The 26095-nt window shown below is 39.5% G+C and overlaps 1 protein-coding gene across 3 annotated transcripts in view; it reads right to left on the bottom strand.

Moving 5' to 3' along the window:
- Positions 1-352: 352 nt before the first annotated feature.
- Positions 353-26095, bottom strand: part of LOC117431652 (adenylate cyclase type 9) — a 39310-nt gene continuing 13567 nt past the window's right edge. The window contains exons 2-10 of one of the 3 annotated variants that reach the window (XM_058995810.1): positions 24541-24666; positions 14216-14388; positions 12985-13092; positions 12426-12652; positions 11844-11946; positions 10618-10826; positions 9686-9845; positions 7850-7998; positions 353-7434 (exon numbers count right to left, since the gene is read on the bottom strand). In XM_058995810.1, the coding sequence (XP_058851793.1) occupies positions 6186-7434; positions 7850-7998; positions 9686-9845; positions 10618-10826; positions 11844-11946; positions 12426-12652; positions 12985-13092; positions 14216-14388; positions 24541-24666 (2504 nt within the window). In that variant the 3' untranslated portion in view covers positions 353-6185. Of the gene's footprint in view, positions 7471-7849; positions 7999-9685; positions 9846-10617; positions 10827-11843; positions 11947-12425; positions 12653-12984; positions 13093-14215; positions 14389-24540; positions 24667-26095 lie in introns of all 3 variants that reach the window. The other 2 variants (XM_058995809.1, XM_034052840.3) reach the window with 2 other exon arrangements.

The following is a 26095-nucleotide window of genomic DNA, read 5'->3' on the forward strand; positions in this document are numbered from 1 at the left end:
TAATATTAGTAAAAGAAAATACATCCCTGCAAAGTAGCCTAATAACATTCTGTCATTACATGTGACCTGTACCTGTTGGTACTGCCGTTATGGTAGCTTCAGTAAAGCAACATGGATTTTAAAAAAAAAAAAAAGTTTTGTGTCCTGTTTGAAATGGTGAAAAATAAATGGGCCTATAGTTTTGTTCCATGCCCATCTGAAGACAGAACACGTGTATACTGGTCTCTGTGGACAGCTAGTTTAAGCTTTTAACATTACCTGTTAAGCATTACATGTTGTGGATGCGTGTGTGCGTCTGTATAACCAAACCTCTCACCCACACAAACCATAGCAATCAGACAGGAAAGACAAGTTCTTTAATTAATCTTTATTCCGTACCTCAACATTTGTTTTGGGACAAGGCAACTGAATACGCTGACCAATTTTTAAAGTGTTTTCACAAAATATGAGCCTCACTCTCTACTTTGTAACCTGGATATATTACATTAGATTTCAATTACTTACTACATTTGTTCTATATTTGTTGCTCTGGATATTCTAACATGAGCATATCTGAAATGTTGATAAGACAGAAATTGCTTAGTGGGATTACAAACCTTTGCTAAACACACTTCAGAACTACTACATGCCTAAAGATCCCAAATACATTTAATATTCACAATTAGTAACAAAAACAAATGTATGTGTATCTGTGTGTATATAGTATGCTTGAATCTGTGAATACATGTAAACTTTTACTAAATAAAAAAAAAAACAAGCAGAAACATGGAATAGTACTCTCTATTGATACAGTATGTAAACATATACATACAGATGTATACTCTATATGGTTGTGTACACTTGCATTTGTTTGCGTACATGATTAACAAATAACAACAATAAGCAAAATGATTTAAACAGACAACATATTTGGAGGAAACACCAGACTTCTTGAGCAATTTATCCGTACAAAGAACAAAAGCATCTATCTTCAAGTTGCGGAGTGTGTCTTGAATGTAGAGAAGAATTGTCAACTTTCTGTCCTGCTATTATTCACAGTAAAACTATAATATACAATCGGTTACAGACTGGTAGTAATAAGTCAAAGATAATATATGTGTATATTATTATTTAAATCTATGTACATATATAGCTTACCAATACCATTTTTTTATTTTGTATTTTTTTTTTTTGTTTTTAAACACAAAGCTTAGGCGCAGTATTTACAGATGCAAGGCTTCAGTATACCCTTTTTATTTTATATTTATGTATATACATTTATATAATATATAAAATATATATTATACAGCCCTAGCAGTAGCAATTGTTCTAAGACTCCCACCCCTGAACCTATGTCGGCGATGCCCACACTCGCACACACACACACTCGGTAATAGCAAGGAGGGTGGAGCAGCAGCCAATTGAAACAAAAGAAAGGCCAAGACTCATGCAACAGAAACTTTTTTTTACAAAAATGGGTAGGACCATAGGGAGGATTAGTCCTGTCTTACCTAAGAGTTGCATACCTGGAAGATATGTACTAGCTGCTGTCTGGATTGTAAGATATCAACAGAGGAATAAGGCACAAAATAATAGTGGGTGTTGGGGTGCACAGTCTCCCTCTGCCTCCTGCAGATAAGACAATAAACCATGAACCTGCCTCGCCAATTGATGTAGAGAGATACAGAGCACCCTTCGAAGTTGTCTACTCAAGGGTGCAATTCACACCATCTTTGTGAGAGGACAACATATCAGTAATCTTCCAACATTAGTACAAACTAACTTGTGGACTATAATTAGAAACTAGCACTCTGGAGTACCAAGCTTTGACAAATTGGAGCCCTAAATAAATTAAATTACTTCGTACTGGTCTGTTTAAAGTTTTTGATTCACATCAGCTGTCCTGGCTATTGCTTATCGATCCAGCACAGTTTTATTTTTAAGTAATACTTAAAATGTACTTTATTTTAAGTTTTATTATAATAAAGGTATGTAACTCTGTAATACTATAAATGTCAAATGGCACTTCCATAAAATGTAATGTAATGCTTCCCAAACTTCCCATTCTTATGAAGAATGCATGCTTGAAGGCTAATCCTTGCTTTAGTCTAGTTGTATGCAAACATAGTCTTGCTGAATTGACTCTTGACCTTGCCTTTTTAATGCAGTACAGGTTTTAGAAATTAAACCAGGGTTGTGTGCTGTCATCGACACAAACCTAACATATTCAGTAAATAAAAACAACCGAAGCTTGATTATTGCATCATGGATTCAAGTCTGAAAAATAAGCCTTCTTCTGTTAATATAAATTCTACATAATCCAAATCTCTTTTAGGTATTTAAAAAATGAGTAAGTACTCATTCTTTTATTTATTTATTTTTTTTACTATGGAGTGAAATATAATGCCGATAGACACTATGTATATAATGAAATGCACAGTGAAAACCCCTATTAATGTCCTTTATACAACCATCATTGCTCATATAAAAAGCACAGTGCTCAAATCGATATATAAAAAGGAAGTTGAAAGATGAAAAACGTATGTAAAGAAAGTCTATCTTTATATTATATCTAGCTGTATTATAGACAACAGTATCCAAGCTGCGTAAAGGAGCATCAACAGAGTCTATATCCACTAATAGCTCACCCCAATTAATCAAAACAGCTCTACTGGTCGAGAAAATGAATATGAAACAATACTCAATTCTTTGAAGGCACTGACAGTATGTTGTCAGATACATTAACTACCATTCATGAATGTTGTAAAAAAATCCCTTAATTTTGGTAGTAATACTTTTATCTCCAGATCCCATTTAGCATTCAAAAAAACCTGTGAGCTAGCTTCCCTAGGCTTTTAATACTGTCAGCAAAAAAAAAAAACTACTAAAAAACTAAAAAAAAATTATAAATAGGCTAGTACAGGGTAACACCGTCTGACCTTTAAACACTATTGTGATTGTTTTGATCTTTTAATCCACATGTCCTGGCTTGTTAATCTACCAGGAGATTGCCAAAGTCATTTCTCTGCCCACCTCTCATACACATGCTAAACCACCTCAACTTTGCTGTCTGATTGTTATATTTCAAGAGTATATTTAGAGGCCAAAACAGAATAGTATTCCATATATTATAAATATCATATTTTTTGTCCACTACTATGAAATTAACATAAAAAGCAGTGCAATATGCCGCAGTTTTTACCGAAAACAATACAAATATCAAACACTAATATATTCTTTACACTTCTTACTGTGCTTCATGACTGGCAGCCTATGGCCCCTGCATTGAGACCGTCACTGTTGTGTTGACTGTATTTAGACAATAGCCATAGAGACAATCAGGTAATTTGGCTCTAAATTTGGGTAAGGTCATGCTGAATCGACTCAACATTTACAATACACTGGAGCAGTGCTCCGTCTATTAACTATACAGGGACTTTCTAAAATTTATGGGCACGAGGGCTCCTGAGTGGCGCATCCAGTAAAGGCGCTCCGTGTGGAATACAGGATGTGCCCTATAGTCTGGACGTCACGAGTTCGAGTCCAGGCTATTACTTTACCGACCGAGGATGGGAGCTTCCAGGGGGCAGCGCTCAACTGGCTGAGCGCCACCGGGGGGGAGGGAGGGTTAGGTCGGCCAGGGTGTCCTCGGCTCACCGTGCACCAGCAACCCCTGTAGTCTGGCTGGGCGCCTGTGGGCTTGCCTGTAAGCTGCCCGAGCGAGAGCTGCGTTGTCCTCCGACGCTGTAGCTCTTGGGTGGCTGCATGGTGAGTCCGCAGTGTGAAAAAAAAGCGGTCGGCTGATGGCACACGCTTCGGAGGACAGCGTGTGTTCGTCTTCACCCTCCCGAGTCAGCGCAGGGGTGGTAGCGGTGAGCTGAGCCTAAAAACAATTGGCCATTACAAATTGGGAGAAAATAATAAAAAATAATTGGCAACGACTTAATTAAAAAAAATAAAATAAAATTATGGGCATGAGTGGACTGAAGACTGTGATAAAGCAGCAAACATCAGCATTCAGTGTTGTGTGATTTGGTATCATTCCACGCAGAATGTAAAACTTTTGTAAGTCTCTGAAGCACTGTGTCACGTTGCCACAGGAGCAATTAAAAGTATTAATTAATACATTCTGGGGCTTTGAAATGTGTGCCTAATACATATTACTGCTGCTCCTCCTTGCAAGAGCAGTTGACCAGTACTGTTCTGTATTTAAATTATTGCACTGTGGGCAGGCTTATTGATTTGCACACAGCCTCATTATTATGCAAGGCCATTTCTGTTTAAAAGCAGCTGAGCTTTAGGTATAGTGGTCTTTTGAGCACCAGGACCCTCTTGTAAACAGCAGTCATAATCTTTTGGAACATATTACATGTTTCTTTTATGTACTAGTACAAAAAGTTAGACAATGATTAACAAAATACATAACTTCCCTTCCAATAAAATAGATAGCATGATTAAACAGGAAACAAATGAAAAAAAGCACCCAACCCTTTGTAACTTCACTTCTAAAACCTGGACTGTGGCCTTTTTATTTGATGTACATAATATATAGTTACCCACATGCTGGTGCAGTCTGAATATACAAAATAATAATGATAATTATAATAATATTACTAATAAAACAGGTATGAATGCAGTGGGTAACATTGCACAGAGAAATGAAAGTGGCACATAATAATAAAAGTATATGAATACAGTGGAACCTCTTAGTGGAATCAGTCAGCAGAAATGCTTTATGCACACGTATCACTTAATAGCAAGTACTTCTTTGTGATGCTGAGTAACTGTGGAGATTCATGAATACTGAAATGAGGTTTTATATTACAGTATTTTAATTCCACCATACAACACTAAGATATTTCAAAATGGAGCGTGAATAATAAGTTGAGACGGCAAATCTGAAAAGTAATTGACAATTTTTCTAAATGCCACTTTGTGAATGCTAACTGCTACATAACTTTGGATGACTTAAACCATATCCAATAACACAAAGAGGAGTTCGTTTTAAAGTGCAGACTAAACCGCACTGTACTGCTATGTTTTTGTTTTACTTTAAAACATTTCACGTCAAATTACAACACAGCTGTTTCATGAATAGAACTCTCTATGGCACAACATTCACTGCAGTTGGGTAGTAAAATAGCACAACAAAAAGAGAGAAAAAGGTGCAGCATTTAATCCAGTAATTGAGGTGTGTACAACAGTAAAAGTGCTTTTTCACAGAACACTGACCTTCTGCACACTACCATTGTCAGTTTGAGTACCGGTGGGGGGCCCAAGCTCCGGGTAAGAATGCAGTGAATGTTGTCCTCTGCTTACAAGCAAATATGACATATAAGCAGCAATGACTGGCTAAACTGGAGATTACTTATAACTGTGCAGCTCAGAATTCAGAGTGTCTAGTTTTTATCAGTGGCGACTTTACATAGAAGTAAAATAAAAAGAATAAAGCTGCCGTTAAACTAAGAAAAAGAAAAAATGTAGAAAAATATATTGGCCTGGAATGCAGATTTGTTTTCCCCTTTGATGTGCTAAGTTCTACCACTGTCTCATTCTTGCAACGCAACCTTTGTACTCTGCACTATGTATAGCTGTACTTGCACAGACTTCCGAGCAGGGGCTGGATAGGTCCAGTGAAGTATTGGGTGAGGTTCCACTGTAATCCTAAGTCTGTAGACAAAAAGCTAAACACACCTGTTACACTTCCCTGCATCCCCCTCCTCCTCTTACCATAGTGTACTACTGGCACTCTTCAACATCAGTATTTTGTTTTCTTTTGTAAATACCATTGCTGGAATTGTAAAGTTATGTAAAATAATAATATCACAATAAAATTTTAATAAAGTGTTTGTGACAAAATAATATCCACAGCTTTTCCTGTTGTCTGTTTCATAAAAGCCATGTTATGACAATTCTTTTCACGCCCCTGACTGTTAAGAGTATTTCTGAAGGCACTTAATTAATCCAACACACACAAAAAAAAAATTAAAGAAGGGAACAATACCCTCCTTACTGTGATCCACACAGTAAACAGTGCCTCCTTTTTCTTGTGAAATGTAAACCACCAAACAAACAAAACAAGAAAATGAGTGAAAAAAAGCAAAACGGGAAAACTGGATGTAAAAAAAGTTTTCTTTCTTTTTTCCCCCCTCTAAGGTGTCATCCAGAAACAGAGAAGTTAAGCCTAAAATCCGAGTCAGGCAGCATCATAAGCTTTCTGAGATTTTGAGTTTTGTCAGTTCGTCTGCCTCTTCCTCCTCCTCCTCCTCCTCCTCCTCTTCTTCGGCAGTCCCTTGCCCTGTAGCAGGCAGGTTGGCAGGTGTGGCCAAGGCTCGGGCCGGGTGTGGTCTCTGGGTGTTGCCTGGGCTGGAGGCGGCAACAGGAGCTGCCCTGAGGTGGCCCGACGAGTCCATGAGTTCTAACTTCTCCAAAGCAGCTGCTGCCCGTTGTGGAGGGGTGCGGTCTAAGCCATGGCCACCGGCAGAGGGGACCATGTTGGCAAGCTCTTCCGTGGGGGAGCGTCCAATGCTGCCGTCCACTTGGACACGGATGTCCGGCGAGACCGAGAGCTGGTGCTGTGGCACCATCCCACTGTCCACGCTCTTGGGGAACAGGAACGTTTTCATTTGGCCTTTCCCCTTCACGTTGACGGTACCCCTGTAGTCAAAGTCGTAGCCCATCTCTTTGAGGATGCGGTAGCTCTCCTCGCTCACCTGCACCCGGCACTCCACACCAGTAGTGTCCATGCGGCTGGCGATGTTCACCGTGTCGCCCCAGATGTCGTACAACAGCTTTGTGGTGCCAATAACGCCGGCCGTGAGTGGCCCGTGGTTGAAGCCGATGCGTAGCTTGAAGTTGAACCAAAGCATGTCCTTGTTGAAGTCGTCCACAACGCACATCATCTCCTTGGCGAAGTCGAAGAGGGTGCGGAGGTGCCCGTGCGGGTGGCTGGTGTCCTGGCACTGTGAGGGGTTGAGGCCCGAAGCAGCCATGTAGGTGGCCCCGATGGTCTTAATCTTCTCAATGTTGTTGTACTGCTGCTTGTTCAGCAGCTCGTCGAAGTCCCCAATCAGCTCGTTCAGCACGCGGTAGCACTCCTTTCCACCCTCGTAGTTCTCCTCGTAGAACTCGCTGAAGTTGACGATGCTGGCGAAGATGACACCCACGTTGTCGTGGTTCTTGGAGTAGCTCTGCGTCACCTTCAGCTGCTCAGCCACGTGGTAGGGGATGATATTGCGCAGCAGCCAGTCGGCCTGGTCCCGCATGGTCTGGATCTTCGCACGGTGCAGGTCAGCTTCCACGTTGCCATGGTAGTGCAGCCGGTAGCTCACCTCAAACTCCCGGTTCAGGAACCACACCAGCAGGAGTAGCAGGAAGAAAGCCAGGATCACTTCCTGTCTGTTCAGGTCCAGTGGCTGCAGCATCTCGGGTACAGAGCTGTTAGAGGAGCCCAGCCTGGAAGACAGGGTGGAACTCAGTAATGTGGCTGTTCTGCAAATAAATGTTTTCTATAGATTAATTAAAACAAATAACAGTCTTTCTGAGACCTCAACTGCAGGATTAAAGACTGCAACCTGCATTTTTGTTATTACAGAAACTTTTTAATTCTTTTTACATTATGATTGGTACTTGTTTTCTCTAGTAATGTTGAATCAATTCGTTTGTGAGAATGACCCCATGCTGCCTTGTTTGACTGAAATTGGGTGCAGTAGCTGTGCCTAAAGTAGCAGTAATAATGTATTCAGCACAAAAATACTTTGATGCAAAGTCAAAGATGTTACAGTAATAATAACTTCAGTCCTGTCCATGGAAATCTCTGCTCTATATTGCAACAGGATGCCGTACTCTGTGCCCAATCCCCGGTACTTACTCCTCAGGGCAGAGAGATGTGTAGAGCAGGATCAGCAGCACCGCCCCCACCACTGTTGCAATGGAGGACCTCATCCAGGAGCTCAGCTGGCAGAAGTTACAGTACTGGATGATGGTGATGATGATCGCACAGCACATGAACATGGTGAACTGAAACAAAACAGCCAACAAGAAAGGGCTTAGACACTGCCTCTGCCTACTGATCACTATCAATGAAAATCACTGCCTGTGGAATGAATTCTCTGGGATGAATAATGGTCCATGAAGGTCAATACCAGACTTTGGATAAGGTGAAATTAACAAATTGGTTAGAAACTGTTTCAGATAGTCTTATAACTACTAATACAAAGGGAAGTCTTGTTTTAATTATCTAAACTGTGAGAGACCTAAATACCGCCACCCTAAACTTAAACTGGATTTTTTCTGCACCTCCTTTTACTGTATTTTTATTATGTGTAGTATTGCTGGATTAAGAGAGGTATTTGGATCCAGCACTGTTAAGATCATTTCCATTTTTCTTTATACGTATATGAACAAACCTGTATATGAATATGTGGCAGAGCAAGAGCCCTGCCTGTAAATAGTGTGAGTGTTTTGTATGTGTTTTGGGGTTAATTCCTGTCCCTGCCAAAAACATGTGAGAATGTGGCTGCTCCTAAATAGTATAATTGGGAGCAGCCACATCCTATAAAAGGAGAGTCCAGGGCACCATTAGACAGAGACTACCAGGGAGCTGGAACAAAGAGACGGTACAGTGTTTTGATCCACTTGTAAAAGTATATGGGTTTTTGTGACCGGTAAACAGCTTAGCTGTCCGGTATAGTTTAAAACTGAAATGTTTAGTTAGCACTCCTGGTTTTGTTTATTTTGTTTTGTGTTTAAAATAAACATACATGCCTGCCCTGTTTAAAAACCTAGTGCTTTTGGAGTGCTGATCCTTTTTACAAAAGACGACAAGTGAAGATGGTCCTGCATGTGGCAAGCGCACCCCGGTTTGTCACAGAATCCCAAGCAATAACCTTTCAACAGCTAATTATTAACTATTACATTTGTAGTAAGATGGAAATGTCTTCACTTTCTCGTTGTTACCAGTACTGTAAAGGGAAAAATGGGATCCTGCTTGTTGGGAGTGCCATATTTGAGAGCTGTTGTTGATTCATTATGAGTTTGTTATATTTGGCCAACTGTGCAGAGAACATAAAACAGCCTGGTATCCACTTGGTACTTAGTCTTGCTAGAAGCTGCAAACTCTACAATTGAGGATCATTTAGTTATTTTGGCAACTGTTAAAGAAGGGCTACAGTACCTCCACATAAAGAAGTCTTGTCTGTTAAAAAAATCCAAACAACAAAAAAAAATTACATATACAAAGGGCCCTCCTAATGCCCAGCCAAGAGTAATGTGGGCACATTTCAGTGGGTGGGTGTGGTTGGGTAGATTATTATCCAGACTTAAGAGACCAATGTCCCACTTGTTTTCTTTACACATTCTCATTACCTAATGTTTCTGCTTCTTGTGCAATACATATTTTATCTAGATGTCCAGGTTGTTCTTAAAGTAACTTCACTTCCCTTAGCTCACACTGTCTTAAACCTTTGCAGTAAAAGCTTTGTGAAGGGCCAGGATATAAAGAGCACAATTCGAGGACATTTCATCTTGTGGTTAATGCAAAGATAGAAATAGGAATGCCACTTAAAATGATTGTATTGCACATGCGTTTTAGTAAAATGCTTTTTTTTTCTTCTCTTACTTAAGATGGTTTACACAAAGTTGTCCATTTAAGTTTTCAGTCTAGTACTTACTGGCGCTTTAGATTTAGGTGGAGAGGTAAACTCACATGGATGCTGGAGTCAAACTCGCAGGTGATGTGGGAAAAGACAGAGAGAGCAGGGATGGAGATGAGGATGGCTCCAATGAAATGCCGGGGGATCCAGCCAGATATGACTTGCAGCAGGTGTTTGGTGCAGCCCATTACTTCATCCAGGTAAAATGCCATTCTGGAAAGGGAGGAAAGCGAAAGAGGTCACACAAGTTTCAGAGCCGATCCAGACCCACAATACAAGTCCTGCAACGACCCTGATCCTCTTCACATAGGCATAGAGGATCAACATGCTAATACAGCTACAAGAACTGCATGGCAAACTTGTAGCAGGAATGTGATGAACCGTGTTATTCCAACAGACCCACAAAGATGCAATGCTTTAGTGTCCTGACCATTAGAGAATACAACCTTCTATAATAATTATGGCCTTTTTTTCACGACTTGTTTTTTTAACCTGCAATTTAGCCCTACAGCCCCAAGATGTCGATATAGCCTCCACAGTAAGCCACGTAATGAGAAATCATTAAAAAAATCAACTCATTACGTTACTTTAACCATTTGAATGGGTCATCCCTTTACTACAAAGTATGAATTAGTAGTTTAATAATGGTTAGTAGATGGCTACTGACACTTGTTTAACCCTTACATCCCTGTGAATGCGTAGAACAGGATTTTAAAAGGACGTTTTTTACAATATTATTTCAGAGAAATCACATGTAAATACATTAAAGGTTTTAATTTATCAGTACACTTACACAAATCGTTTTGTAAAAAAAATAATTACATTTTCTTTATATTTGGATCTCAACAGGCACAAATATATATTTTATCAACAAAAATTGATTTCCCATTTCTGGCACTAATCACTGAACAGTATAAATATGATTTATTTATGATTTGTTGTTCCACAAAGGAGGGCACAGACACACATGCGCAGTGTCTCTTACCGCACGGACAGGACGAGGGAGAGCAGCTCCAGCAGAATGGCAAGCACACAGACAGCGATGGCAGCTGGAGGGGCCGTGGTGCCAGAGACCCAGGGCTTTAGGAAGCAGCCGATGGTGAGGAAGAGGAAGACAGCGGAGGACAGGAGCACGTCGATGAAGGAGCTGAAGGTGGAGCTGGCAAATGTCTTTACCGGGACTCTGTCCTTCACCTTAGTGAGAGAGGAGAAGGGAGGTATAAACTTGGGGGTGGATTCAACAAAAAAGAAGAAACAAAAATCTTCCCACATGTATGTGTTTTTCTATCTCTAGACTGATATAGGTTTTCCATGTAATGGGGGGCATGGGTTCATTAAGCACAGATCTAAGGTTTTTGCGTGTGTGCTGCGATGCAATAAAATACTAAATAATTGAACCTGTATAACTGATAAGAACCTTTCACGTTCCAGGTGGACAGTAACTGTAGGTATCTGTAAAGTAATTACATTTGTTCTTAACCAAATGACTAGCCATTTATTTTTTATTGAAGCTAAACCACCATCAACAATGGATGAACTGGAGTATTTAAAAAATAAAACCACCAACAGGGGGCAGTGCAAGCTAAATAAATGACAAAACCTTCCCCTGCTGCATTCTGCAGAGGCATTCAGTGATTCAACTGCAGCATTTAATCTATTACTCATTCTGCTGGCCAGACGTCACCTTGACAAACATGCAGCACCACTTACAGTGACATCGTCAAGATGTGAGCTGCAGGTTCACATGCGGACATCCATGCACTTACACACATATAACCAGGAAATCTCGCATTTCTAACATGTATAAATGCAGCACTGGATGCTATCTATGATTGGTAGATTATCTGTATGTATTTATGCATGCATATCTTTATACATGTGTATTTTGGAATATGTATGCATTGATATGCAGTATTCAAATCCATTTAACATATGTATTTATCTATGCATGTTTACATATAAGAGTGTGGTGCAAAACAGTACAGTTTACTATGCTTTTACCAGCCAACTTTTAAATCACTCACCTCATGCTACATTTATAAATACTAAAGACAGTGAGAAAGACTTCTAGTCTAAAGGTTTGTCATTGAATTTATTCAGTTTCTTTTAGTATTTCCATGCTTTTACCATGGCATAGCTAAGTGAAGTTTTGTGCTCCTGAAAACATACACCCTCATATGCAGATGTGTGCTCAGAGTCACTCATACACACCTCCTTCTGGTAGCTGATGCGGTATGTCATTTCCAGGTCCTTCTCCAGGAAGTTTAGACTCAACTTGTTTATGGGTGGCTTGAAGAAGTAATCCTTCATCAGACTGCAGAGGATGGAAGGGAGGTCAGAGAAAGTGAGAGGGTGTTAGACTTGCTGTTAGCACTGCTCCATCTGCTGTGTGCCACGTTAATTCCGATTACATATTTCAATAGGATCTTGATCGTAGCATATAAAAACATGTGCATGTACCGTACTGGTTCTATGTACTCCCATATTAGTTTAACGGAATGGGTTTAAAGATTAAATCAAGACTCTGTAGTACAAGTATTGTATTCTGTGTATGCTCAGTGCTGTATTCCTTTCCTTGTCCTGTCTTTTAAACTGGAGACTTGCTGGATGACAGGGCAAAAAAAAATAAAAATAATAATACACTTGATACAGGTGGATGCATCCATATTCTTTGTACACTTTATTAAAAAAATACCGAAGAAATATAGCAACCACTGCAATCTAAGGTGACGGACACGAAGCACCATATATGTTGATATGTGCAATAGACCTGTTTGACAATGAGTAGCCCACCTGTCCTCCTTGATGACGTCGACAAAGTGTGCATCAGTCCTCTCGCGGATGTTCTTGAACCGCAGCGGGAGCAAGGCCGATTGGTCCATACTGACCCCCACCCACTTCCCCTTCTCCTTCTCCTGTAGCATCTCACATAGCGAAGTCTGACTATTGGTCAGTTTGTCCTCTGGGGGAGGGCTCAGCAGCCCATTTTGATTCTTCAGGCTAAGCCCTGCTGGAATAGGCTAAAGACAGAGATAGAGAGATAGAGAGAAAAAGAAAAAGAAAAAGAGAGGCAGAACCTGCAAAATGTGCTGTTCCTTCACAACCTCAGTTGGTTTAATTTTTATAAAAACAAAATACGTAAAAATGAATGAGTGTCTTAAGATGGAAAATTATTACGATGCAAAATAAGAGATCGATTTCTTTAGGTTTTGAAGAAATAAGAATACGCAATCTATGATTAATCCTACAGTCGATCAACTGTTCTGGCTTATTCCTTCAGCAGTGTAACAAAGCAGAATACTGGTCTAAACAATTCCCATGAACAGTTTCAACCAGCTGAAGAATTTGCTACCTTTGTGTTGTTCTTGTGGTCCTCTTGGCAGCCATTCTGGACAGTACTGTCTTCAATTGAGGTGTCACAGCTCGGGACCAGCATCACGCTGCACGAGGGACACGGCTCCTGAAATGAAAGAAAAAACAGTACTGATTTCATGATATTTTTTGCAATTCTTAAAGGACTGTAACCAAGGTTTTAATTTGATTTTCTCTTCTCTATCAATAGCATGCCATTTATAATTGTGTATAACTGCAGTACAATAAACAGTATGGTTTAAACTTCAACACTTACTGATTGTGCCAAATGCTCCACATTGTTCAAGTACCAAAAAGCAAAATAAAAGCTTACTGAATGCATTTTATTGGTTGATATCTCTAGTTTAGTTTAGATGTTTAGTGGATGGCTTTATGTTTTAGAAAGTAAATCAAACAGACGCATGTTTAAACTTGAACCCTAAACCCCTAAAGCTTTGAACAACAAACTCAATGCACCTTAAGAGCAAAACTGATAAAGGGAAGTTGTAAAAGAAGGTGCCCTGCCACAACAGCACAGGGACAGATCACCCACTTCTGGGTTTACAAAGCAGCCACATTACCACGCTGCCTTTTCAGTGCACAGAACCCTACCTATTATAAAACCAAATCTGCCTCGGAGGAAGATCACCCCCTGCGTGGTATCATTAGTTTATGTGCGCTTTATCAAATCTGCCCCTGGAAACAAAACTGATGAACAAAAAACAGAATGCATGATTTTCCTGACTGATTATGTGTACAATTAACTAGGAACATTACATTCAGACAGCTAAATTATTGATTGAGTATTTGACACTACAGGGTGGCATCACTGTATGCCACATGAAAAAAATAACTCAGACTTAATCTTCCTGTTTTTTAATCACCATCAAAATCCCAGTAGATTCATTTATTGAGCATCATTAGGCATCAGTTCTGCTTGTTTGAACTGGTGATAGCCAGTTGCCCCCTGTGGCAAACCTTTAGTTCTTTTCTTTATCATTTTTACTGAAGAACTTTTAATGAAGTTTCCTTTCTGCAGGGGGTAGCTAATTTGATACCAATTTAGATTGCTTTGCAGGATTTCATCATGTTGTGTATAAAGCGCAGTGGGGCTTGGAAGCAGGTTAAATAAATAATAAAAAAAGACCTACTGTCTTGTTACGGTAATCAGCTCTAAGGTCTGACCCACACCACCTCTCAGTCTCTAAATGCATGGTGAGTAGCAGACTCACCTTGGTTCTGTCAGTCTGGCTGTTGGTGTGTGTTGCCTCTGTGGTGGTGATGGTCTCTGGAGTCTGCGCCCTGGAGGCCCCGTCCCCAGACTCCGACCCAGCCAGGCCCAGCTGTGAGCAGCTGCAGGGGGACCTCTCCACCTTCCGCCCAGAGATCAGGTAGGTCTTTAGCCCTGCAACGAAGAACACAGCACTGTAAGCCTTTCATCACTGCCACTGTGAGGTGCAATTCAACCTCCTTTTTCAGTTATTCGCCAGGGTAAACTCAGATACTGCAAGTTATCAATGGCCTGTACCCAATAGGCAAATTAATCCCAGGTAACCTGCATGTTGAGATCTCATCACCAGAAGCACATCCGGGATACACACAGCAAGGAGAATAAAGAGGAAGAAAGGGAACTAATAAGGAGGAAGAAAAAGGAAGCATGCAATACTAATTGCTAAAAGGATTAAACAGTGTAAATGAATACATATTCAGCATATCCATTAACATATAATATCAATAATACCCTGGAAGTTCTCCGAGTGCCAGGTACTACTGTCTAAATTATTATTATTATTATTTATTTCTTAGCAGACGCCCTTATCCAGGGCGACTTACAATTGTTACGATATCACATTATTTTTTACATACAATTCCCCATTTATACAGTTGGGTTTTTACTGGGGCAATCTAGGGAAAGTACCTTGCTCAAGGGTACAGCAGCAGTGTCCCCCACCTGGGACTGAACCCACGATCCTCCGGTCAAGAGTCCAGAGCCCTAACCACTACTCCACATTGCTTAGTCCCCCAAATACCTTTTTCTTTTGGTGCCAGAGCTAACCAACATATCTCACTGAGGGGGGTATTATAGCAGTATATCAACGCAATTGCTTGTACAATAAAATCAAACACGAGGGACAAACCATTCCTGTACTCAAATATATTCATATATTTTTTCATTATAAAAATTCAGTACATTTACAAGGGGACCTGGAAATTTGGTTAACGTTTTCTACCACCTTTAGAGAACTAATGCAAGAACATTTTCATAACTTAGTTTCACAAAATTACAAATACAAATAAAATCAGCCGCCACCCAAACACTGCAGTAAATGTGCAATCAGCTGCAAACAGTTTACACACATTGTGTAAGCAAAACTATTCCAGGGCAAACAGAAAACAAAGAGAACAGGGAAAAGTGCAATATCAGCAACATTTATCTGTAAGTTTAAATATGTATCTGTAACTTTACTCCTTGCAAGGAGATATTTCCAGTAATACTTTTCAGGACATTCACATTTTCTATGTGTAATTTAATATAAAAGAACATATTACAAGATTGAAACTTAAAGTGACAATGGAAAAAATGAATTTGCACTGCACATGTTAAAAACAGATTATGCAAAGACCCTCTATGGATCGCAATGACTCTCTATGGATCGCAAAGACTCTCTATGGATCGCAAAGCACATAAGGCATATTAACCGTAACAATACGTTATCCTAATTAGTCAGGGTTGCCACTTTTAATTATTCAATACAAGTTAAAAGCTAAGAGGCCTGACTTTGAATCAAGTTCCGTTTGCCCTCTTTCTTTCTAGTTTTGCAATATCATGTTCCTTTTTGTAAAACCTTGCAATTGCCCACTATCAAAATGTTACTTTTTCCTCCTACCTCTTGAATTTCTAAATAGTGCCCACTAGGCATAATGTATTCTTGTAATTTTGTCAAAAGTAAAAGCAGCAAAATGAAAACCAAGTATAGCGTTCTAGTTCCATTCTGGCTCATGTTACAAGATATCAAAATTGAATATGAACGTTGGGGTCGACTATGAAATGTCTTTCTCTGGTGGATGGGGCGCCACAGGAGGACAGAGCAGCGTGTGGGTGGACGGGACTGGACACTGTAGCTGCTCAGAGGATAAACAGAAAACTCAAGTTTCCAGTGCAGTCATCCTGGCACCTAGCACCATTCAAGAACAATGAAAAACAACTGGGCTGGCACAAGATAGGGCACGCTAGCTTACAGACTACAACTGCTCTGTAGGTTTGGCTTAGGTGACTGCAAATGCATTTCCCCGAATTGCCAGGGATGAGCCATTGGCTTGGCACAGGGTGCCCTGCCCATAAAAGTAGACCAGTAATCTGAAACTTGTAAACTGCTGCCAAAACCTCTTGTCTGGAACTGCCAAGGGGGCTTATGTAATCTTTGGGCACTGGGGCTATGTTTGCATAAGATCCCCATAGCAACAGAATAAAGATTATGTTAACTGCTGGATAATGGAGGAAAAGGGGGTGGGGGTGGGGGTGCTTAGAACATCATAGAACAATAATGACAAATTTAGCAAATAACTGAAATACTAACTTGTACTGAAGACTTCTCAATGATTGCCTCTTTTTTTATTACATTGGGCTGGGAACACTGTGTCCCTCGATTATTTAAAAATAACATTTGATCCCTGGGTGAAAGGCTCTGTATTCACAGAGGAAGCCTTGATACTAGAGTTTGCAGGTTTCAGTCCCACTCTGCTGTGCATCTACTGTTCCCAACTGTGCGGTATAAATAGGCTCTGTATCCCTGTACCTTGTGGCATAGTCTAAGGCTGCCAGTGAGTCACTGCTTATTCATTGTTTGCCTGCAAGCATGAATTTAAAGTCCATCTATTGTTGTTCACTGAAAGTGTCTTGGTAAGTCTCAGGTAAGTCTCGGTGCATGAATTCATTTGTCTCCTAGTGGACTGTGTGTTTACCAAGCATCAGGGTTTTACTTGCTTAGTTTATATGCCTGTGTGGAATGAGCCTGGCATGGTTATTCACAATTTACATTTACCGGTAATACAAAACCAAACACCTAATGCTAATTTCAGATAAACAACTATGGAACTATAAAACCCTTTAAAAAAAAAAAAAAAAGAATTAAAAAAGATGAAACCGCTACTGCTAATACTTAGATATATATATATATATATATATATATATATATATATATATATATATATATATATATATATATATATAATATCCAACCATTCCAAATATCCGACAAATCAAACTGACCTGGTGCCACATACAGAACAGGAGCATTAGTAGAAGACATGATCAGTGCATCGAATGTGTCTATGCCATTGTTTTAATATGCACTGGGCAGTTCACTCCTGCTGAATGTTAAACATTGAGTGTTATTTTATTATTTAAGTGTGTCATTCTACATTTTGGAGCGGTTATCAGTGATTGTATAGTATCTTGCATGCTTTTACTGTGAACAGCTTGTGAGTGTCAGTATGTCAGTGTTTAGTGCCAACCTGTGAGTGTGAGTGTATGGCAACATGCATTTTTTTTTCTTTTTAATTTAGAGTGACCAATTATTATTTCCCCCCCCCAATTATGTTTTTTCTCCTCACCGCAGCGAGTCCCCACACATCACCAACGTTCTAAGGGCGTGTGAGAGTCCTCCAATCTCACAAGCCTAAAGTCAGAATCGCTTTTACACAGAGCAATCCAGAGCAGAGGTGGGTGGGCTACCAATCCCGGAAGACAGATATCAGCCCTGCTTCCCACCCCTGGGAGCGTCAGAGCCAATGTGACGCCCCCTTTGGAGTCCCCAGCAAAGTTCACTCTTTGCACAGCCTGGACACGAACCGGCAATGTCCAAGCTGTATTACTCATCCTGCGCTCCCTGCCGCTGTGCTTTAACTGGATGAGTCACTCAGGGACCCATGTCAGTGTGTTTTGAGTGCAAGGCTAGTTTGGCAGTGTGTCAGAACAGCACTGGGATATACTGTATATGCTTGCAAATCAGTCATCAAAAGACCCCAAAAGAAAACATTTATTAGGCCTTGTGGCAGTGTGGCAAAAGCCCTGCTGAGGCACGTGTGTGTGTGTTGGTGTAGGGATATTGGGTTGGCAGGGAGGGGGTTAAATTGCTCCCTGTCAAAACACGTGGGAATGTGGCAGGAGCCATCAATTGAATAAATGATTAAATTATTAACTAAGGCTCCAGCCACAGGTGTATAAATAGGGTGATCACGGGTGTTAGTTGGAAAGGATTAGAGTTAATGTTGATGAGAGGTGGAGGTAAATGTTGGGTGTACTGTGTAAATATATATATAGATAATTAATGTTGGTGTGTAGGGGAGATTGTGTTGCTGTCTTTATGTTATGAAAGCGGCAGCTCAGTCTACAACCGCTGTATATATAGTCTTTTTGTTTAAACTATTTTGCTTTGGCCGCCCTGCTGCTGTTGTTTTGTTGCTGTCTTTTGTTTGTTTGTTTTATTATTTATAATTAAAGTGCGCAAAAGCACGTTTAAACCAGCAACTTATGTGTCTGAGTCGCCTTCCTGGTTGAAACAGCTTGCCAGTGACGCTGTCCTGTCACAGGCCTTTTTAAAGTTTAGTTAAAAACAATATATGTGTGTGTGTGTGTGTGTGTGTGTGTGTAAAAATATGGTTTTAAATACAGAAATGTGTCATCAGTTAATGCTGTTAAAATAGTATTGACCAGCAAAATGCTGGAAACTCAATATAGTACAGATGAGGTTATAAACAAACATGTGTCGCAGCACACAGTAAACAAAACTCATATTCTAACTGTCTGATCCTCAGCTGTATATAATATAAGTCTATGTCTGTCTGAGTGGATTCTTCACTGTGGCAGCTTACTTTAGCAATGCTTGAGTCTGGTTGAGAGTGCTTGCCTGTGAAGACCTCACTGTGCATTGACGATGGCATTGCTCACTGCATGCAAGTCACACTACTTACCATGTGTGTGCATCTGCATCAGTTGTGCATTCTGTGATCACAGTAGTATGCACTGTGTGCCAGCATCTGCGTACATGGGTTGTACATTAAGTACAAGAGACTATGCTGCATCTACCAATAGTGGTAATTAATTCAGGACTTATTATCTCAGTCACTGTAGGGAAAACACTGCTAACAGAGGTGCAATCCTAGGGGAGTCGGGCTGCACATTAAAAAGTAGTCTCACCGGGAAAGCCCAGAGTGTCACTTTGTTCCCCAGTGTACCAATCTGGAGCAGGCAGTCTGACGGTTCACATTATACCTTTAAATTTCTCCCAGAGGGACTCCCATTGTCAATACCTCTGAGGCTGTGGGACAGATTGCTCGCTCTGGAAGGTGGAGGAACTGGCTGGGGAAAGTGTCCAGTAACAACAAAGACACTGATATTATTCACCCCTCACTAATGTTTAAGAGTAAAAGAAGCAAAGCCTGACAATCTGAAATCCATTACCAACAACCACAAAGACCTGATTAAACCTAGCATAGCCAATAGACTCCTGCCTTTACCCACAACTGCCTCTAAAGCCACCTCAAGGTGTGCACAGCCTCATGCCAAAATGTATCTATAGATCCTTATTTAAGCTGATGACCCAGCATGCATTTGTGACATTTCTCCATCAGCCAGTTGTAAAGGGTGTGCCTATCTGTTTGGAATTAAATGCTAATATTACTGATATAAGCAATCACTTACATTATATCAATTTCTTTCAAAGCATCTCTTGTTCTGCACGATTAACAGATTACAATAAGTTCCCAATCCTGAAAAACAATAACACGAAGCACACTGCCACTTTGAAATATGGCAGTTCTTTCCCCCACAATGTATTACACCAACATTGAGGACATTAAATGAACAGCTTGTTCTGATGGTGCAAGTGAGGCCAGCAGTGCAGTGAACACGGTAAGGACATTAAATAACGAGTTACTAAAGACACATTCATCCTAATAACCAGGTTAGACTTGTGCATCATCCCACACCTACAGAAAACATCGATATAGCGCTGAACTGTGATGATACCAATCATGTCCGCAAGTTACCACTCTTAGAAAGGAGTATGACAAAAAAAAATACATGCTACCTCAGCATCCCTGAAGTACCTACAGGGCTTTCATTGACAAATACAAATCGAACCACCCCATAGTCAACGACTGCAAAAGTTGAGTTGCTTTGAAAAGTAAGTGAAGCCATCAGTTTTGCACTGTGTATAGATTTTTCTGAATTTCTGTGTAATAATATCCAGTGGTCACTCAGATATGGGAAAACAGAAATGTAATACAAGTACTTTAAATTTGCCATAAATATTGAATTGCATGTCCACTATGTATTAGGTGGCAGGCTACATTTTATTTCTCTTTTGTACTTCACTAATTAAACATTTTTTTTATTACAAATTATATAGTAAAATTTTCAATGCACCCCTTATTGTTACTCAATGTAAATCATCTACTCACAATTTCAGCAAAGCAAGACAGGACACCATGGGGTATATGTACTAAGATGGGCCAGTCGCAGCGCAAACATACCACAATTTGCATTTTCGTTGCGACAATTCGCAAAGTGTACATTTTGTTGTGTGTACCAAGAGAAAATATGTTAATGAAAAGAGACGCAATATACTAATTTAAATATTTGTTGCGTCTTCTAGCGAGATCTCTGGCATACATTACGAGAGTTGTGCGACACTGTTCAAATAAATAGCGGGAGTTGAGCTGTGGTTTGCTGCAGCAGATGGTGCCCGAAGGATAACGTCTATACATGCAAGTGTGTTAAATGTAAACGTCATCTATACAGTGCATTCTGTTCCATATTAATTTTTATCTATTTTAATACTTTTATATACATATGTATATAAAATGAAAGAGTTTAATCCCATCAGATTCTATAGTGGGCCCCAACCTTCACCCCCAAAAAGCTTTTCATAATCATACAGTAGCTCCTCGCATAAGGAGGTGTCGGGTTTAAAAAAACAATGCAATATAATCGCATTTATAGTTCTCGATATATTTTAAATATAAATCATTGCGCTAAAATAACACCCCCTAAAGGAACGTCCATAATTACATATTCATCTACGCTTGAATCTCAAAGAAAAACTGCTGCCGCAAAGCATTCCTGAAAAAGTCGCTAACAGCATTGCGCATGTTTAGTACATTTCACCCTAGACTTCCGACTCGTTTGCAACTGGTTTGCGACTATTGCGACAGGCGCAACACTTTAGTACATCTACCCCCTGTGTTAAGTGGGTTTCCACTTGAATGGTACACTCCCTGGGGCACTCTAACAGATACAGACCAAAAGTGATGAAATGATATCTTAACAACTGCATGATGTTAAGAGGTGCAGCGAAAATGGTACTGACACTGATGATGAGAAGAAAGACTTATTTTAACAAATTGTAAAATTATGCAAGGATGATGATTGACTCCTATTGCAGTGCCTTGTCTCTGTCAAACATTTGAAAATAAATAAATAAATAAATAAATAAATAAATTAAAAAAAAAACATTGGCATGCTGGCTGGGATCTCGCTTGGCAAGAACTTTATCTAATGAATAAATAAGGAGAAGGTGTTTCTAGGTCAGCCAAATAAGCCCTGGACCCTGTGACATGACCCTGTTAATTAAACAGCGTTAACAATCCGATATCTGTTGGAGTACAAGATAAGAGCTACAGTCTCGCCTGCAGAGAGAGAGAGAGAGAGAGACTGCGAGGGAATGAGCAAGTGAGACACAAAGAGCAGGTATTGTTTGAACAGTCGCCCCTGTACAGAATTGATTTGGATAGTTACAGAAAAAAATGCTGTTTCTTCCAAATATAAACTCGACGCTATTGGCAGTGAGCCTTTTTTTTTTTTTTTTTTTTTTTTAAAGAGAAATTGTTTTTTTTGGCAAAAAAAAAAACCAACAACATGTTGGATATTATGCCATTTATGGAAATAAACAGATAGCAAAGAGACCTGGAGGTTAAAGAGCGGAGCTAGGGTGTCCCATCAGAGAATACCCCTAACATATCAATTTGCATACTGCTATCACAGAGAGACCAGATCATCCACTTCAGTACCTGCATGTAAATGGACATTGGTGTTTTCATTAAAAATCATAGACAGTAGGTGCTGCTATAAGGCAGGCATTTTGAAGCTATAAGATCACATGCAGTTTACATATTAAAAGGAGGTCGACAGACAATTATTTTTTTCTTTTCTACAAAATATTGTAACAAAAACTGCACCAGATATAAGACAACACTTCCGGAGCTAGGACGGAGCTTGGAGATGTCACAAATAACACCTTACTGCTGCAAGTAGTAGCTGGGGGTTCTCTATTTGGTGACACACGTGCTTTAACAGTTGTGTCCCAGCTAAATATTCATTGGAGGGAATACAAACAATCCCAGAACCAAAAATATAATGTGTATGATTAGATCCCCGCGTTTTTCACAAATACGAAATAAAATTAAATATAACATATAAAATGAAATAAAACAAAAAAAAACATTATAAAAGCAAACATTGTATGCAGTTGACGGTGACAAAATAATGATGTGCAGATTTTGCAACCGTTGGCTGGAATGGAATGGGAGTCAATAGATACCGTTGTTAAGCATCAGTAGCTGTTTATTCCTTTTGGGGAAAATATGGCTTGTTTTGTATGTATTTTGTATTAGTATGCTAATTCTTTGTTTTATTTCAAGTGGTGCAAACTTTGCACTGGAGCAAATGCTGTTTTGGTTTTGAATGAATCTGAATGAATGAATGAATCTGCTTTGCTTAGTATTTAAATACTGAGAAACCTCAAGCTTGTATACTGGATCCCTGCTTCAGTGCAATGGAACTGAAATACAATTCCTATGGTTTTTTTTAATGGGTAGATTGGTGTATGTGCAATTATTATGACAGCCCCACAACAGTAGAGCAGTATAAATATATATATATATATATATATATATATATATATATATATATATATATATATATATAATTTTCTATTAAATTTTTATTTAATTTGTATTTTTATAGAGGGCAAGGGCAGTATTTACTGTAAATAGGCAGTTAATTAAAAAGAGTGTCCGACTGTATGTTACCGTTACTGCCGCTAAATTATTCTCTGTCTAGGTCTGTTTATGTCAAAATGTTAAGAAAAGTGAATAATGTTTAATAAAAAAATATGTATACAGTTAAAACATGATGTATACTTTGTTTTTATTCATATACATCTATTTGAGTTATTTTTTAAATGTGTATCTGTAATAAAACGAAATAAAACTATTTGTACCGGACAAAACAAAATAAAAATGAAAATGTGAAAAAAAAAAATTATAAAAAATAAAAATAATTTCATGGGGCTCTATGTATAATGTATAATGAAAATCCTAACATCCTTGTTAAGTAAACAGATACAGGGACAGAAGGGGATATTGGCTTCAGGTTCTCTCCTAGAGGAGACACTGTTCAGCTGTGTTGAGAATAAACTTGAGATTGCTGCGCCGCACAACAACAGAAGCAGTTGCCCACCTGTCACCCCATTCCCCCAGCACTAGCCAGTCAGTCACCCCATTCTCCCAGCACTAGCCAGTCAGTCACCCTTTTTTCCCCAGCACTAGCCAATCAGTCACCCCATTCCCCCAGCACTAGCCAATCAGTCACCGCAATCAGTCATCCCATTATCCCAGTACTAGCCAATGTACTGCAGGGTTAGTCACATTATTCTGGTCAGTTTTACCGCAGATCAGGGAGACGAGTCAGCCCAACCCAAACACATCAGACTTGCACTTAACCAAAGTCAATCTCAACAGCAGAACTTTGAGGTTTTTGTGGTACATTATAAAAACTATAAAACAATTCCCAATATTATATATAATATATAATATATATAGTAATCTGTAGATTACTTTTAGAATTACATTTCTAGAAATACCAATCAGTATCAGTATCAAATTATTAATTACATTTACTGGCATTTTGTGCTGCAATTAGGTCTTTGTAGCATACTGTTAGTAGCACACAATTGATTTTCTAGTGCCAGTTACATATTTTAACTTTTCATCTAGCGCAAATGAACCATGAAAGCCTTGACTGTCTGAAACTTGTTCAGTTTGGCTGAACTCTTACGCGTGCTCAGGTTAGGGTCACCCATGCAATGAGTGTTAGTATACCAGAGTAACACAGATACCTTCACACACTCCACCATGGTAATGTTGGGTTGCTGTACTGTGAGAGGATAAGATGAATTTACTCATTCCACTAGAACCCAGAATGATGTGCTGTGCTCTTTAGGGATAATCTCTATCCACCCCAGCATGGTTTGAAGTACCCCTTCATCTTTGTCAATAGTATGGGCACCCTGTTTCTTCTAGGATGGGGAAACTGAGATGATAACTACTCAGGACAGGACCTACTACTTCTACAGTACCAACATGGTGTGTGTGTGTGGGAGGGGATTGGTTTACTGTTCTCCTGGTGTTTTTAGTTTAGTAAAGCAGGACCTTCACTGTATACTACTAGCACCCCAACATGGAGTCAGTGAGCACAAGGATAACAGGGACCTACTCCATCTACAAGCACCCCAGTATGTTGAGTCTGCATCGACAAATGACTGCTGTGGATAATCGGCAGCTGCTCCAGTCCCATTTCTCCCAGCAGATGCAGCTACTAGGCTGAGTGATTGAAGGAGACCTATGATGGGGAAGGGATAAAACAGGGAAAAAGTGATCAATAGTAAGTCTTAATACATAAATGTTCTACTGTATATATGATCTACATACTCTTTATTGCCAAAGTATTGACTACATATACCAGTATTTACAAATCGCATGTAAATCCCCACACTGAATGCCACCATTGGTGATGTCAAAGTGCTCCCCATGAATTTTTTTAAAAAAATGAGATAAAAACAGAACATTTCATATAAAATTCACACCCTTGCATTTTTTGTTTTTATTTTTATATAAACACTCTACCTGGTTAACCGCTTTCACGTTTAAGAGCCTTACAGCTACAGAACTCTGTAAATATCCTGTAATATATAGCTATAATATTGCAAAACGGAGCCAATTTGTTTGGCTAATGACCAAGGGCATCTAAAAACAAGAATACACAGCCACACCAGAATGTTTGTTACTATATTACTAACTTGTAATTACAACACCTCCCAAAACAGTCAATGTAACCTGTGAAAATGCCATAATATGTCTAATATACTGTACACCATTTTATATCAGAATATATCCCTAACCTTTACACTACTGTTCAAAAAATGTTTTTTTAATTAGCAGAATTAGCACATAAGCAGAAATAACTGATTTTTAAAACATGTTTATTGGTGCAATACTTAACTCAAACTCTCTTTAATGGGCCCTGTAAATTAAGCAACAGCAAATCATTTTGATCTAGAGTGCTTGTCACCACCCTGTTTAATAAATCACCAGGGATGCCACACTCCACACCCAAGAGACACTCTGTTCTGTGGCTATAAATCAAGGGTGAGGGGGTGCTTGTATACTGCTGGCTGAATCTTTGCTTTTCTACAGTACCAGTGATAAGGGATCTGACGGAAACACCTAATTATTAGCCACACTGGGAATCCAAGCGGAAGGAAGACTACTAAACATCTGTTAAGCTACAAGATGCAAGCTCTGCAAGGTGTGAAATAGAGATGCTTCATGGCTAGATCTCTCTCTCGCTCTCTCAGAATTCACTATGTAATTAAAGGCTGCTGTCTGCGTTTTTACACTGAACCCAGGTGGGCTCTCATGGTGTTGCTACTCTCTTCTTAATTAACAGTTACTGTGTGATGAGGACATTTCCAGTCAGCCACTTATTATCCATTGTCCCAATGCATATTGTACATCTTCTGCTCTCCACTGCACAACCAATCCAGATGATAATCACAGCCAGAAACCCCTTTAACACAAGATCCATTTCATAAACAAACAATGCTGCCTCTCCCAGCCCCAAGTAAAATAGGAGATATCTGCTGCAGAGCAGGTTAAATACAAGTGTTCCCACCTTCAAGGAAAGCCAACTATAAATTGTACAATGCTTCGCTGTTTCAGGTATTTAACACATCTAAAAATGAGCACAGACACAAAAATTTAATAAAATA

The sequence above is a fragment of the Acipenser ruthenus genome, chromosome 22 (assembly GCF_902713425.1).
Source record: "Acipenser ruthenus chromosome 22, fAciRut3.2 maternal haplotype, whole genome shotgun sequence".
NCBI classification, from domain to species: Eukaryota; Metazoa; Chordata; class Actinopteri; order Acipenseriformes; family Acipenseridae; genus Acipenser; species Acipenser ruthenus.